This window comes from Cornus florida, unplaced genomic scaffold, assembly GCF_030987335.1.
Source record: "Cornus florida cultivar Cherokee Brave unplaced genomic scaffold, ASM3098733v1 CherokeeBrave_3.0.0_Hap2_Chr11, whole genome shotgun sequence".
Taxonomy (NCBI): domain Eukaryota; kingdom Viridiplantae; phylum Streptophyta; class Magnoliopsida; order Cornales; family Cornaceae; genus Cornus; species Cornus florida.
The window spans coordinates 140,102,168-140,118,032 of NW_026775581.1; the positions used below are offsets into that span (position 1 = coordinate 140,102,168).

Genomic DNA, 15,865 nt, shown 5'->3' on the forward strand with positions numbered 1-15,865 from the left:
CTTTACGCAATTCTCTCATTTCTCTTCTTTTTATATATTTCTTCTGACACCAATTGAACCTAATTTGAAGCTCTAATTTGTTAAACCCGAAGATGTGAAGAACATGGAACAATTTCAGAGGCTGGTTGGTAGACCAATTTATTTGTCGCATACTCGCCCATATATAGCTTTTGCAGTTAGCATGGTAAGTCAATTTATGCACTCACCATGTCCAAAACACCTCGAGGCTGTGTATAAAATCCTAAGGTACTTAAAGGGATCATTAGGGAAGGGCCTGCTGTTTGAAAAGCTCGGTCACCTACAAATTGAAGTATATACAGATGCAGACTTGGCTGGGAGTATAACCGATAGAAGCTCAACCTCTGGCTATTGTACTTTTGTTGGAGGAAACCTTGTTACTTGGCGTAGTAAAAAGCAAAATGTGGTGGCAAGAAGCAATGCTGAAGCCGAGTATAGATCAGTTGCCCGTGGAATTTGTGAGGTGTTGTGGGTTAAGAGAATCTTAAACGAACTGAAAATCTCAAGTCCCTCTCCGATAAAGGCATACTGTGCTAACAAAGCAGCAATCTCAATAGCATATAATCTTGTTCTTCATGACAGGACCAAGCATGTTGAGGTAGACAAACACTTCATCAAGGAGAAAATAGAGAACGGGCAGATTTGTATGATCTGTACACCAACTGATGAACAGATTGCAGATGTTCTTACAAAGGGTCTGTCCAAGAAATAATTTGAGAAATTGACAGGCAGGCTGGCTATGGAAGATATATTCAAACCAGCTTGAGGGGGAGTGTTGGAAAGGAGAATATTCAGCTGAGATTTATTACCGATCTCTAGGGATTGTTTAGCTGTATTTTATCTTTAAATATAGGCCTAGTCAACTTTGTAAATAAGGAAAATTAGTTGTATAGTTATTATGTTCCTTTTTTAATGCCTTGTATAGCCTATAAGTAGTGTATGTGTATATTATTCTCAGTATCAATGAAATACCATTTCACTAAAATAATTCTCTCCTAATTCCTTGTTGTTTAGAGTATTAATTTCTCAAAAAACTAATATATTTCATTAAAATCCCAATCGTGAGGAGTGTTTAGGCATTACCCAATAAACGCCTTATAAAAAAAAATAAAAATCCCAATCGCTTAGAACATCTAAGTTAAATGCTTAAAATCATGCAATCAAAATACATAAAGAATTAAAATCCCCAAGTATAGAACAATCAGACCATAGAAATCGGATTCGGGTTACATAAATGCTCTAAGAGTGGATTTAGCTACTCACGATGATGGAAGATATCATTTGTGTTGTTGTGGACTTCATCATCATGGACTGCACTTCTCGTCTGAGGATCTTCACCTTCAATGCTTCAGAGAAAACCAGAAAGCCGTTAAAGCCGCCAAATATTTGCAATAAAAAACAACTAAAGGAAAGAGAGCTTTTTTGTGGCCTTGTGCATCCTTTTATAGAAGCAACTGACTTCTATCAATGATTGGATGGGCTTTAGGTCTTTTGGGGTCATGTGGGCCCGTCTAGGACGAATTTGGACTTAATTAGAATTAATCTTGCAACTTAGAAATCTGACTTAGGAGGAAAGGCTCAAGCAGAGAAGCTTCTACTCGAGCTTTTTGGCCGGTGCTCGAGCCTTTTGACTTATGCTCGAGCAGGAATTCTATACTTAACTATTTTTCTCCAATTTATTTCCGAAGCATCTTTTTTATCGACACTTGGAATATTTTGAGACTTCTTCTTCAGGGTGCTCAATCACCTTGGCTTGGGTGCTCGAGCCTTTTGAATTTTGCACGAGCTTTTTGGGTTGTGCTCGAGCTCTGGCAACATGGATCTTCCGAAGCGATTTTTCATATTACGTGGGAGTTTATGCTCGAGCCCTTTTGCAAAGGATCTAGCACCTTGAACTTCTGCTTGAGCAGGAGTACCTCTGCTCGAGCCTTTTGGCCTTCGTTGCTTTTCTTGCCTCAGTTGACTTTGTGCTTGAGCTAAGGAACTTGTGCTTGAGCTTTTGCACTTGAACTTCTCGAAAATTACCGTTTTGACTCCTCCAAGCTTGCTTTAGATGATCGGGAACAACTCTGTAAGTTTCGATATCAGTCTTTTAGTCTCAGAATCCCGGTTTTTTCCTTTTCTTTGGGAAAGTCCCTACAAAAGCAAATAAACTAAAATAAATCTAAAACTGGATAGAAGTATTACTTAATGTCTTAACATACGAACGTTTAGGGGCTCGAATTTGCAATATTCAGTGCTCGTCAAGTCCTTTGTGGTGGAAAGGTGTGTAACGTCATTCTTGATGGAGGTAGCAGTGAGAACATTATTTCGCAGGATGCGGTAGACAAACTCAAGTTACAAATTGAAGCATCCTAATCACTACAAGGTTGCATGGTTCCAAAAAGGGAACGAGGTGCCTGTCACTTCACGTTGTTTGGTTAAATTACACTATGGGTAATACAGTTAATTATGAAGCTTGGTGTGATGTTGTTCGTATGGATGCCTGTCATATCTTATTAGGAAGGCAATGGTTGTTTGACAAATACATGACCCATTATACTAGAGCCAATACCTACTCGTTTCATAAAGATGGGAAAAAGTTGACGTTGCAGCCACTTAAAGAAGAAATCACTGCCACTCCTAAGGCTGCCAAAGTTAATGGGTTTTTGACAGCCCACAAATTTGAACTTGAGAGCGAGGAGATGGGAGTTGTGTATGCGCTTGTTGCTAAGAAAGTACAAGAGGAACAACCTTTGAAATTCAGCATATACTAATGGAGTTCCAAGAGCTGGTTGGTGATGATTTACCACAAGGTTTGCCACCAATGAGGAGTATTCAACATGTTTTTTATTTGGTGCCTGGTGCAGCTTTACTAAACCTTCTTGCTTATAGGATGCCACCCACACAAGGAGCTGAAATTCAAAGGCAAGTGGAAGACTTGATTGTTAAAGGTTTTGTGCGTGAGAGCAAGAGTCCTTACGCTGTTCCAGCATTGCTAACACCAAAAAAGATGGATCATGGAGGATGAGTGTGGACAGTCGTGCCATGAACAAAATTACAGTAAAATACCGGTTTCCCATCCCTCGATTAGAGGATATGCTTGATATGTTAGTGGGGGCCAAGGTGTTCTCCAAAATAGACTTGAGAAGCGGGTATCATCAGATTCGTATTAGGAGTGGTGATGAATGGAAGACAGCCTTCAAAACTCTTGGACTTTATGAGTGGTTAGTAATGCCATTCAGACTATCCAATGCTCCTACCACATGTATGCGAGTTATGACCGAGGTCCTCAAACCTTTCTTGGGCTCATTTGTGGTGGTTTATTTTGATGACATATTAATATATAGTCATACAAGTAAAGAACATTCAGTCCATTTGCGCCAAGTCATGGAGGTTCTCTGTAAGGAGAAGCTTTATGTAAACTTGAAAAAGTGCCCTTTTCTGTGCGACAAAGTTGTGTTTCTTGGCTTTATTGTTTCTGCTGATGATTTGCAAGCTGATCCTGAGAAAGTAAGAGCTATTACGGAGTGGCTTGTACCACAATCTGTTGGTGACGTTCGCTGTTTCCATGGATTTGTTTCATTCTACAGGAGGTTCATTCACAATTTCAGCTCCATTATGAGTCCGATCACTGAATGCTTGAAAGCAAATGTTTTTGAGTGGTCAAAAGATTTCAGCTCCGGTACTCACGCTACCAGATTTTGAGAAGCTATTCACTATTGAGTGTGATGCATTGCATGCAGGAATAGGGGCTGTTTTGAGTCAAGAAGGAAGGCCGGTGGAATTTTTTTGTGAGAAGTTGTCAGGTGCTAAATGTCGTTATTCCACCTATGATTTGGAATTTTATGCTTTGGCTCGTGCAATCCAACATTGGGAACACTACCTAGCATATAAAGAATTTGTGGTTTATTCAGATCATCAAGCCTTGAGGTACTTGAATTCTCAAAAGAAGTTGAATGCTCGACATGTCAAATGGAGTTCATACCTTCAAGAGTTCAATTTTTGTCTTAAGTACAAAACTGGTGAGTCTAATAAAGTTGCAGATGCTTTGAGTTGGAGGAATCTACTGTTGACAGTGATGAGTACTCAAGTTATTGGGTTTGGGGAGTTGAAAAATCAGTATGTCGCAGATCCATATTTTAGCTCTGTAGTTGCTGAACTTCAAGGCCCTGCAGGTTGGAAGTTGCTGCCATTTAGAATGCATGATGGGTATTTATTTAAAGGAAACTTGCTGTGCATTCCAGAGGGATCTTTACGGGAACAAATTGTTAGAGAACTTCATGGAAATGGGTTAGGAGGACATTTTGTTAGGGATAAGACAATGGCAATGGTGGCTGATCGTTATTATTGGCCTGGAATATATATGGATGTGAATAGGCTGGTTTGGAGGTGTCATGTTTGTCAGTTTGGGAAGGGAAGTTCTCAAAACACAGGTTTATACACACCCTTACCAGTGGCAGAAGCTCCTTGGGTTCATATTAGCATGGATTTTGTGTTGGGACTTCCAAAGACAGGAAGGGGCCATGATAGTATTTTTCTTGTGGTGGACCGTTTCTCCGAAATGGTGCATTTCATTCCATGTTCTAGAACTGCGGATGCCACACATGGAGCTGATTTATTTTTCAAAGAAGTGGTGAGACTACATGGCGTGCCAACTTTTATTGTTTCTGATAGAGATGTCAACTATTCGGGACACTTTGGAGGACTGTATGGAGAAAGTTTGGGACTGAATTAAAATACTGTAGCACATGCCATCCTCAGACAGATGGGAAGTAGTAAATCAGAGTTTGGGTAATATGCAGAGATGTCTTGTTGGAAGCAATGTGAAGGCGTGGGATTTAATTATTCTGCAAGCTGAATTTGCATACAATAATTCCGTGAATAGATCTACAAAGAAGACACCTTTTGAAGCTACTTATGGACTAAAACCTCAGCATGTTCTTGATCTAGTTCCGCTACCACAAGAGGTAAAAGTGAGTGATGATGGAGAGGCATTTGCAGACCACATCAAAAAAGTGCACGAAGAAGTAAGGGCAGCGATAAAGGCTAGCAATGAATCCCATGCAACAGCAGCCAATCAACACCGGTAAGTCAAAGATTTTGAAGAGGGTGACATGGTTTTGGTGCATTTGAGGCAAGACAGATTCCCAAAAGGCACATATCATAAACTGAAATCAAAGAAGTTTGGGACATGCAAGGTGCTGAAGAAAATTATCTAAAATGCGTACATGATAGAGCTGCCATCTGACCTCCAAATAAGCCCAATCTTCAACGTGTCTGATCTATATTCGTTTGAAGGATTTGATGGGGAACCAGTGTCAACAGAGGCACAACTCAAGTACTTTCCAAAAGTGAACCAGATGTTGTCGAAGATGTATTGGATGTTAAAGAGGTGAAATCAAGGAGGGGCCAGTATAGGCCGTTTCTAGTGAAATGGTTGGGTAAACCTGCTAGTGACAATACTTGGGTTGCTGAAGCAGAGCTGAAAAGAATTAATCCAGAAATATATGCCGAAGTTGTGGAGGCTTTCTCGCCGGAGTCGAGTTTTTCCCGACCGGGAGGAGTTGATGCAGGAGCATCTACAAGGCTCCAAGACTAATCGGGCCCACTAGCGAACTAGGCTTGGGTTCTATTTATCTTGGGGTTTTAGTTATTTGCTTATTTTCTATGTGCCTTTTTTGATTTTTATGTTTTATGTTATTTGGTAGATGATAGTTATAGTCCTAGTCTTTTTAAATAGTCATGTGACTGTCATGTGAGTTTGTAAGTACTTTGGAGGATTAAGATTTATTAGTTATTGAAGTAATCAAGGGCTAGGATGCTAGGGCTGCTGTAACCCTAGTATAAATAGTCTATTAAGAGACTTTGTATGCAGTTTTTATTCCAGAAATCAGATTTAGAGTTTCTCTTGAGTCTCTTTGCCCTAGAACTCACCCATCTACGTTCCAACTTCGATTCTATTGCTTTATCTCTCTATTTTTCTGCTTGACTACTGCTGGAAATCATTTTCCTTCGTGGTTTTGCACTGTTACAGTTGCTGGACAGCAGCTTATTGCTACTGCCCTGCACCAATTGGTCAATATAAGTTTCTTTTAGTTTTATCTTATATTTACCTCATTTTTCTCTCTCAACAATTTCACACCTTTTGGACTTTCTAATTTTAAATTCTCTTGCATATCGGTACTTGTTCAAAATTTGGTACTTTGTAATTTATTAACTCTCTTTTAAGTTAATTTCCAGCACAATTAACTCATTATCTATTAAGATAAAAATCGTAAATAGTGTTTTTACGTGTGAAGGTCAGAATGTCTAATTTTTTGTGTATCGGACACATATCTCATACTCACATCGTGTTATGTCGACACAAGTTCGTGAAGAGAGATAGGAGAGCACATGTAACCCATCTTTTTCAAGAAAGGTCAAGATAATTTACCTAAATTTAATTAAGTATATATCCTTGAAGAACAATAAATGGTGCATTACTCTATTATATAACATATAATATATTTAAATTTGCAGGACTTATCTACATTCTTGTATAAAGCCAACTCCCAGTATCCTAAGATTAAGAAGAAAGAAAGGTTTGACACTTTTAACACAAATCTGCACCTGGTACACATATCCGACTATAGATGACACGTCTTCCTTGATCACCTTGCATGGTTTATTTTCTTACTATGACATCATTATATCTTCAGAAAGTTAGAGAGTACTTTTTAGATGATAAACTACATGTATATTCAAAAAAAGGAGTTTAACATATGAAATTGTTGGTAATTTAGAAACTAACTTTCGTGACAATATTGATCATATTTTACTGAAGGCCCAAGTTCATAAACTACAATTAATGATCACAAGGTATAATGCTTTTAAATTCTTCTAAAAAATGTATATATTACTTCTCCAAAAACAAAGCAAAATTAAAAAAAAAAAAAAGAAATAAAGAAAGAAAAGGTGAAGAAAAGATGATGGTAGATGGCCTTGACGAAACAGGATGATAGCATTTCAGGCAATTTATTTATTTATTGATTTTTGTATTCAGGAAACTGCTTATCGAATTATACATTTCTATATGGAGAATTTTTGAAGAAATGTTGGGAATCATGCAATTGTCCAATAGGAAAGTTTTTTATGGCCTACCATTCGGGGGGAAAAAAATTTCTTATGGCCTTACAATTTTATAACTATCTTTCGGCATACATTGTAATTTCTCATTCCAATATTGGCACATTTGCACACATTGTCTGAGGCATTGATAATTCTTAGTACAACTAACAAATTTTCTCGTTATGATACTTATTAAAAAGGCCTTGTGATTATGAGAAATCAACACAATCTATGCTATTGGCAGTTAGTGTTCTTCCAGACCGACGTGCCATTGCAGTCAATAACCAATAGTTTCCAAAACTTCCTCTGGTGTCGTACTTATAGAATCATCATTGTCTTAGTAATTGTTATCTAACTTCTATCCATGTATCTGTTCAAGACTTTTTACATGTGGTCCAGTTTTGATATAATAAACCCTTTCACACTACCCAACTAAAAAATTATATTGTGATGTCAATGAAGAACTTGCTTCTTTGTTTGACAAGTGAGCGAAGCATATACAAGAACCGAAGTATGTTCCTTGACACCTGGTGGTGTGTACTTGCCTGGTACTGCACCAGTAATTTTGGCAAATATACTAACAGTTGTTGAAAAATTCTCATAATTTCTAACACAGCTTTCTTATGAGAAGTTTCTACTCTGGTCACACACTGGCTCTTATACATCATTATGTAATGTGTATGTACTTATATATATGTATATAGACATGAAAAACTACTGTTGACTATTGTGCTTTTTCACATAAATAATACATCTTTTATTTATTTATTGCAGCAATACTCAAAACAGCTTGAAGAAACCATGGAAAATTTTGCGCAAGGAGGAATTAAGATTCTTATATGCACAAATATAGTAGAAAGTGGGCTTGACATACAAAATGCAAACACCATTATAATTCAGGATGTTCAACAATTTGGCCTTGCACAGTTGTATCAGGTTTTGCTTTTTATGTTCCCCTCGTGCCTCAGTTTTTTATTTGTATCGGGAGAAAATATAGGGATTTGATCTGTATTGGGAGTATCTTTAGGGATTGGATTTGATCTGATCTTAATCTGATTTTATATGATATTATTTTCATCATGTGCCTATTAGGAGTATCGCTAATGAGAATTTGTGGCTTATAAGAGCCTTTTACATTCAACTTGGTATTAGAGCCAAGAACATGACACACACTCCATTGCTTGATATCTACTTCATCTTCTCTTAGTTCATCCTCTCCTCTTTTTATGTTCTTTAAAATTTTCAGTCACCAACCACTAAACCACACCCAAGCAAACCAAACCCCTTCGGGGGTATATCTTCTTCCCCCATCGCTTCATGTGGTAGAGGGGTCTCTCTCTAAACCAATGACCGACTTGGTCGTTATGTGCTGCTGACGAATCGTCCCCTCTTTTCATTCTCTGTCGACTTCTGCAAGGTCAGTATATACCGTTGACGAATTATCCGGCCGAGTTTCACTCCTGCAGATAGAGCTGCTCACTTGGAAGACTTTTCTAGCCCTTGTGACTTGCAGACAACAGTATTTACAATCTGTAATTTGGTAAGAATTTGTGATTTGATTCTATATCATCACAATTTGAGAAATGGAATCTGTTCAGACTAAGGATAACGCATCATATGGGCATAATTCCCAAGCCCAAAGGATTACTACAGTTTTATTAAATTGGAAAAATTTTCTGTCTTGGTAGAGATGAGTGAGACTTTATTTAGGGAGTCGGGGTAAAACTGGATATTTATTGGGCATTATTAAAAAACAGCACCTGCTGAACCCACGTTTACACAATGGGACATTGATAATTGTACCATTCTTGGGTGGTTATTCAATTCTATGGAGTAGTGTATTTATAATATGTTTATATATCATGAAACTGTACACACCTTATGGACTGCTCTCACTAAGACTAATGCTCATGCTTATAATGAAGCCTGGATGTATGATTGCATCGAGATATCTCACGAGCTACCTAAGACGATTTGAAGCTGTCAGTTGCAAATTACTTTACCTTCCTTCAGTTATGTTGGGCGGAACTTGAGGAGTCCCTTGGTGATATCTCAACAGAGGCTGTAGGGATTATTAAGGCTAGACACGAGCGCTATCAGATTTATCAGTTTCTTATGGGACTCCGTCCAGAATTTGAGCAATTTGAGGCCCTTCGTGCTCAAATTCTAAATACTACACCTCTACCCTATCTTTTCGAGGCTTTTGCTATTATTGATGGGGATGATCGTCGACGTCAGGTTACACCTTCGATGGCTCCTGCTACACTTCCTGAACCTGACACTGATTAGATGGCATTAGTCGCTTCTTCTAGACCATCTGGTACTCGCAGCCGTGGCCGTGGCATTAACCGTGAACGGGGGAGTTCTACTTTATGTGCACACTATGGAAAAACTTGTCATGCTAAGGATAGGTGCTTCCAGCTCTACCTAAACCTCAGATCTAACAACACTACAACTTATTCTACTGTTGCTATTGTCGAGTCCTTTGGTGCCCATAAGCCACCTGCTCCTCTGCCTGGATGTATTGATATGCATCAGTTGCATACACAAATTGGGTCTATTATCTGAGATAATTTATCACAGGCATCTCTCCCTTCAACTACATCTGCTGTAGTTCACTTAGGCACCATCCCAGCTACATCAACTACAGCTCACTTAGGTACCCCATCCGCATTTCATGCCTCTAAGTGTTGTTCATCCAACTTAGGTCAATAGATTCTGGTGCTTCATATCACATGACTGGTAAGTCTCGATATTTTTCGGATATGGAAGCATCGTTCGGGCAGGTACGCCTTGCTGATGATTATTTTACACCGATCATTAGTAAGGGTACGGTGCCTTTATCTCCTGATTTATCTTTACAGTCTATTCTTCATACGCCTAACCTTTCCCTTAACTTATTATCCGTTAGCCACTTAACTCGTTCCTTGGCCTGCTCAGTGACTTTCTTTCCTAATTATTGTGTTTTTCAGGACCTTGCTAAAAAGAGGATATTTGGTTGGGGGTATGAAAAGAACGGGTTGTACTTCTTTGGGACATCTCCAATTCTTACACGTGCTTCCGTATTACTAGAGTATGGAAGGGCATTCTTTTACGAACCAAACCCTTGATTTATGGCATGCTTGTCTAGGACATGCTAATTTTCCGCATTTGTTATCTTTGTTTCCTGGATTACGAACAGCTTGTAGAACCCATCAGTTTCGGTGCGTTGTGTGTGAGCTTTCTAAACACACACGCACCTCTTATATTTCACGCATGCGTCGTAGTCCTTGTTTATTTGATCTTATTCATTATGATGTATGTGGACCTTCCCCTGTTACTTCTTACTCTGGTCATAAATACGTTTGTTGATGATTACTCTCGTTGTACTTGGGTTTATTTACTTATGTCACGTTCTGAAGTATTGTGTACATTTATTCCTTTCTTACAAATGATTAAAACCCATGGTGCTCCTTCCTGTTTTTTCTCTAGCTCAAGGGGCTTGAGACAAGGGGATCCTCTCTCTCCCTTCTTGTTCTTGTTTGTGATGGAGGCCCTTAGTAGATTGATGAGAAAGGCTTCAGATTTGGGTTTTTTGAGGGGCTTCCGGGTGGGCAGGGATGTTGCTTCTCAGTTGGAGATCTCTCATTTGATGTTTGCTGATGATACTTTAGTTCTTTGTGATGCGAATGTGTCCCAGTATTTGAGATGTGTTTTGATTTGGTTTCAAGTTGTCTCCGGCCTTAAGGTGAATGTGGGCAAGAGTGTTTTGGTGCCGGTTGGGGAGGTCCCTGAGATTGAGATGTTTGCTGACATTCTTGGTTGTAGGACTGGGTCATTTCCCATTTCTTACTTAGGTTTGCCTCTGGGTGCTCCTTTGAGATGTGTAGGAATTTGGGACCCAGTGGTGGACAGATTTGAAAGAAGGCTAGCGGGTTGGAAGAAGCAGTATCTTACCAAGGGCGGCAGGGTCACTCTGATTAAGAGCACCCTCTCTTGCCTCCCCACTTACTTTATCTCTCTTTTTCAAATTCCCTCTTCAGTTGCGGAAAGGATTGAGAGGTTGCAGCGTAATTTTCTTTGGGGAGGTAGAGCTGAAGAGTTTAAGTTCCATTTGGTGCGATGGGATCAGGTTTGCAGGCCTATTCGGAATGGTGGGTTGGGTCTCCGTAGATTGGTGCCATTTAATTAGACCCTTCTCGGGAAATGGTTGTGGAGATTTGGTGTGGAGAGACATTGGCTTTGGAGGAGGGTTGTGGCGTGTCGTTTTGGGGAATTGAGAGGAGGGTGGAGTTCCTTGGAAGTGCGGGATCCTCGGGGGGTAGGGGTCTGGAAAGTGATTCGGAAGGGTTGGGATGAATTTTCTAAGCACATTCGATTTCGTCTTAGAGATGGGAGGAGGATTTACTTCTGGGAGGATGTGTGGTGTGGAGATGTTCCTCTCGCTCTCGCTTTTCCTCAGCTTTACAGGATTGCTTTGGATAGGCAGGCCATGGTGGTCAACTGTTATCATCTTGATAATGGGAGACTGGTTTGGGATGTTCGATTCAGGCGTCACTTTCAGGATTGGGAGATCGAGGAGGTCATTCGCTTCTTGGAGCTGCTTTATTGCCAAAGGATTGTGGAGGAGGTTTCGGATTGTTGGTCTTGGGTAGCAAACTCTCATGGGCGTTTTGAGGTGAGGTCCTTCTTCAAGTGTCTCTCATTTGATCCCGATGTTCGTTTTCCTTGGAAGTCTGTTTGGCGCTCCAAGGCTCCTCTCAAGGTGGCTTTCTTTGTGTGGTCTTCGGTTATGGGTAAGATCCTAACCCAGGATAATTTGCGAAGGAGAAGCCAAGTGGTGATCAATCGTTGTTTTATGTGCCTTCGTAACGAGGAATCAGTGGATCACCTTCTCATTCATTGCTATGTGGCTAAAGAGTGTTGGGATTTGATGCTTGGCTTATTTGGGCTTTATTGGGTTATGCTTAGATCTACAAGAGGGTTGATTGAGGCTTGGAGAGGTTGCCCTGTGGGGACTCACAGTCAGGATGCGTGGAGGGCTACACCGCTTTGTGTATGGTGGTGCATTTGGCTTGAAAGGAATAGGAGATATTTTAAAGGAAAGGCGATGTCGATTTCGGTGCTTAAATTCTCGATTATTTCTACTCTTTTTTGTTGGGTTTTAGGGAGAGATCATAGATCTTTGGAGGAAATTGTTGATTTTTTGGCCTCTTTGAAGGATTGAGTGGCTTTTTGTATTGTTCTTGGGTTCCGCTCCCCCTTGGAGTGTTTTTTTATAAAATTTTTTATTTATCAAAAAAAAAAAAAAAAAAAAAAAATGCTCTTCTATATAAGGAAAGAATTTTCCCACACGCGAAACAATCTGCCTTCCTTTTCTTGCTAACTTCTATAAATAGAAGTTTACATTTGCCCTAAACCTTTATCTTGGTGCCCCCGTTTTGGAGCTGGTGGGCCAAATGTTGTCCTTTTGGCTTGTTTGGTTAGAGGTGTCCCACTGTCGTGCACGTAGCTGGGTCAGGGCGTTGCTAGGCCTCATCCTTGGCTGATTGGGCTGGACTGGTTTCGGCCCAATGGGGCCACTGGATCTCTTAAATGGGTTTAGGAGAATAGATACTGCTGGCTCGGCCTAGGGCGAATATGGTGCCTTCATCATGCCCCTACAACTGTTCCTCATAAATGTGGAGCAGTTGTATAGGACACATTCTTCGGGTTTCGTGCGCAATGAAGGCATATATACGCTATGATAGGGAAGAGGCGACGTACATCACTTGGGTTTCTGTATTGTCTTTATTGCATGACCGTTGGGTTTTGTCGATCAACGAGGTTTGCTTTGTCTTTATATACCCCTCTCCACTGCTACCACAGTTTCTTCTGCTATTTGTACTTGCACATTGACTGAAGGCCTGCATTAATTCTTCAGCTTCTTTCTCTGGTGATTTCTACCGCTTAGCAAGTTCTCCGGCGTGATCATGTCTCTTTCCGACAAGGTCAGTTGCTTTTTCTTCTTCGAACTACCTATTTCCTTAGTCTTTGGATTTTACCTCACCATGTTTGTAGATGTAGAGATTCTGCGCGAACGTCGCCAAGTTCCCAATGAGATCCAACTTAGATATTATCTCAATGATGCTAACTATGAGATCAGTAAAGGGCTTAATGATGGGGAGATGATTTTTTCCTCCAAACACTTAGAAGTGCTTAGGTTCCCTTTACACCTTGTGTACAATCTTGCTTTAAACAAGCTGAATCTCTCCCCCCTACAGTTTAATCCAAATTTTTTCAGAGTCATATCTGTCATGCTAGCCTTGAATTCAAGCCATAATTTTGATCTTTCCATCCTCGACCTATTTTTTGTTATAAAATGGTCAAGACTCGTTACACATGTCGATTTGGGAGGACTGATTTTCGGTATCATTTCTTTTCGATCCCTGGCCGATCCTTTTGTAAAGGTAATCCTGGTTCTCAAAAGGGCTGGAGGGATGACATGGTCATGGTTGGGGGAGATTGGATGGCTGCTGATCGTGTCGCTATCCCCGCTAAATTTGGGCAATGCGCCCTTTCTTTCTATCCTCCTCTCAAAAAACACAAGTCTGAATGTGTTTGTGAAACATGTCTTTCTCGCTTCTGCAAGTTCATCTATCAGTTTCTGGGTGTTCCATACGATCTTCTTGATTACTCAATCTGCTTGTGTAGGCTCAGATACTTGAAGCAGAACCTGTGGCACAACGTCCCCCACAACTTTTCCTTGCCAACTCCTAAACTTCTTCAAGACATAGCTTCTGAAGGTACGAACATGGCCCCGCCTGCAGCGTCCCTTTTTGGTAAGCGTCCTTCCGTTGCCCAATCTCGCCAGAGTGCTCAGACTCAGCAAGAGGCTGGAACTAGTTGCACAAGGTAGGTCTTTTGGAAAGAGGCCTGCAACCAATCAAGGGGATGATGCCCGTAGGAGGAGACTCCGATTGGGTGGATTTACTACTGACTCTGGTCATTTGATCAGAGAGTTAAGAACGCCGGTTCTGAGGGCCCTGAGGTTCCCGTTAGTGCTTGGAGTCCCAAATTCTTAACATCATGGTGACCCGACAGATACCATGTTCAGGAATGGGCCTATCTCCATGTCCTACTATTGGAATCTGTGGACTCAAAAAGATTTGTAGATCTAAGATAAGCTGGACAGGCAGGAGCTGTTCACTCGTTTTCCCATTTGTGCTATGGAGGTACCTTCAATTCCTTTGGCTTTCGTTCTTTTTGTTTCTGAGATATATAATTTGCCATGATTGATTTATTTGAGATGACATGTTCGTTTGCAAATGGTGTTTGGAATGGTGGCCATGCAAAGGGCCATTGAGGTTGGGGACAATAAGATTCGGTCCTTGAATGATGCAAACGCCAGGCTCTCCACCGACTTAAGCAAAGCCAAAGACGGTCAGAACAAGGCTTTGAAGGACATGGTTGACCTGGGGGCGGCCTTTAAGGTTGAAAAGGCGGCAAGGCTTGAGGTAGAGGAACGGCTGAAGGTTGCCATTGCCGAACGGATCCGTCTAACTGATCTTTTTGGTTGGATTCCTGGAGGGGGTTGAGGCTTTGACTAGTTTCTCCCGAACGACTGCCTTGAGGTACGCCAAAGGTTACAGAGAGGGGTTTGGTGACTTTCCTTTGCCTGAAGGGCCTCAGAGGCCTTTGCTAATCCAGACACGTGATGCGGAGCTGCTTATTGATCCTTCCGGATCCTATGTTGATCCGGATGAAGATCCAACAGAGGGGGTTTTTGAAGATTGTACTGCAGCCCTGGTTGAGCTACTTCCACGTGCTCCTGCGCTTCCAACAATTCCTGTTGGAGAAAATGCCAGCCTTTTTTCTCGGAACGAGCAAGGAGATCTCGGTGGGGAGATTTCAGATATGACTGTGGCTCCAGTCACTGCTACCACCGAAGAGAACCCCATCTATCTCGATTCCCCCACCCCAAATATAGAGGGCCAAGAGTAGGCCATTTTTTTTTTTTTTTTTGGTAAACTTTAAGTTTCCTTCTTGTAAGGAAACTTTTCGATGTAATGAAGTTGAGAATATTAATATAATTCCATTTGCCACTGTCACTTCAATCTGTTATGTTTAAATTTAAAAAAAAACTCCTCTATTTCGACCTTTTTCTTTTCTTTATAGATTTCTTGCTGCTCGATCATCTTATATTCATGTAAATATATTCTTGAAGGAAAAAATAAGCCAACAAAAACTTAATTGATAATGTTATTTTACTGATAATACCTCTTCAGGTAGGTGGCATTCCATGGCTTGGCAACTTGCCTTTCGGCTAAGGTCTCCAGCATGTATGCCCCATTTCCTATAACTTCTGTAACCGTGTAAGGCCCTCCCACGGGGGCTTCATTTTTGGGACGATGCCCACTACTCTTTTTAGCACTAGCTCACCAATGGCGAAGTCCCTGTGTCTTACCTTCTTGTTGTGGCTGTTCGTTAGTGTTTGTTGGTACGAAACAAGCCTGCTTGCTGCCAAATCCCTTCTTTCTTCCAACAGATCAAGGTTATGCTTTAGCATTTTGTCGTTCTCTTCTTACTTTACGTCAGGCTCCATATAGTTGGTACAGCTTGCTTGGTTGGTATCACGGCCTCCGTGGCATAAACGATAGTGAGCGGGCTTTCACCAGTTGGTCTTCTCGGGGTCGTTCGGTATGCCCATAAGTTGCTCGGGAGTTCGTCTAGCCATTTGCCTTTTTTGCCCTCCAGCTTCTTCTTTATGGAATCGAAAATTGTTTTGTTCGTGATCTCG

General features: G+C 40.8%; 1 protein-coding gene across 5 annotated transcripts in view; it reads left to right on the forward strand.

The window, feature by feature from the left end:
- Positions 1 to 15,865, forward strand: part of LOC132286960 (ATP-dependent DNA helicase At3g02060, chloroplastic) — a 117,541-nt gene that overhangs the window by 37,784 nt on the left and 63,892 nt on the right. For 4 of the 5 annotated variants that reach the window (XM_059789407.1, XM_059789406.1, XM_059789404.1 and 1 more), the window contains exon 8: positions 7,882 to 8,043. The exons of the other annotated variant lie outside the window; for it this stretch is intronic. In XM_059789407.1, coding sequence (XP_059645390.1) covers positions 7,882 to 8,043 — 162 coding nt within the window. The remainder of the gene's footprint in view (positions 1 to 7,881; positions 8,044 to 15,865) is intronic. 5 annotated transcript variants of the gene reach the window in all.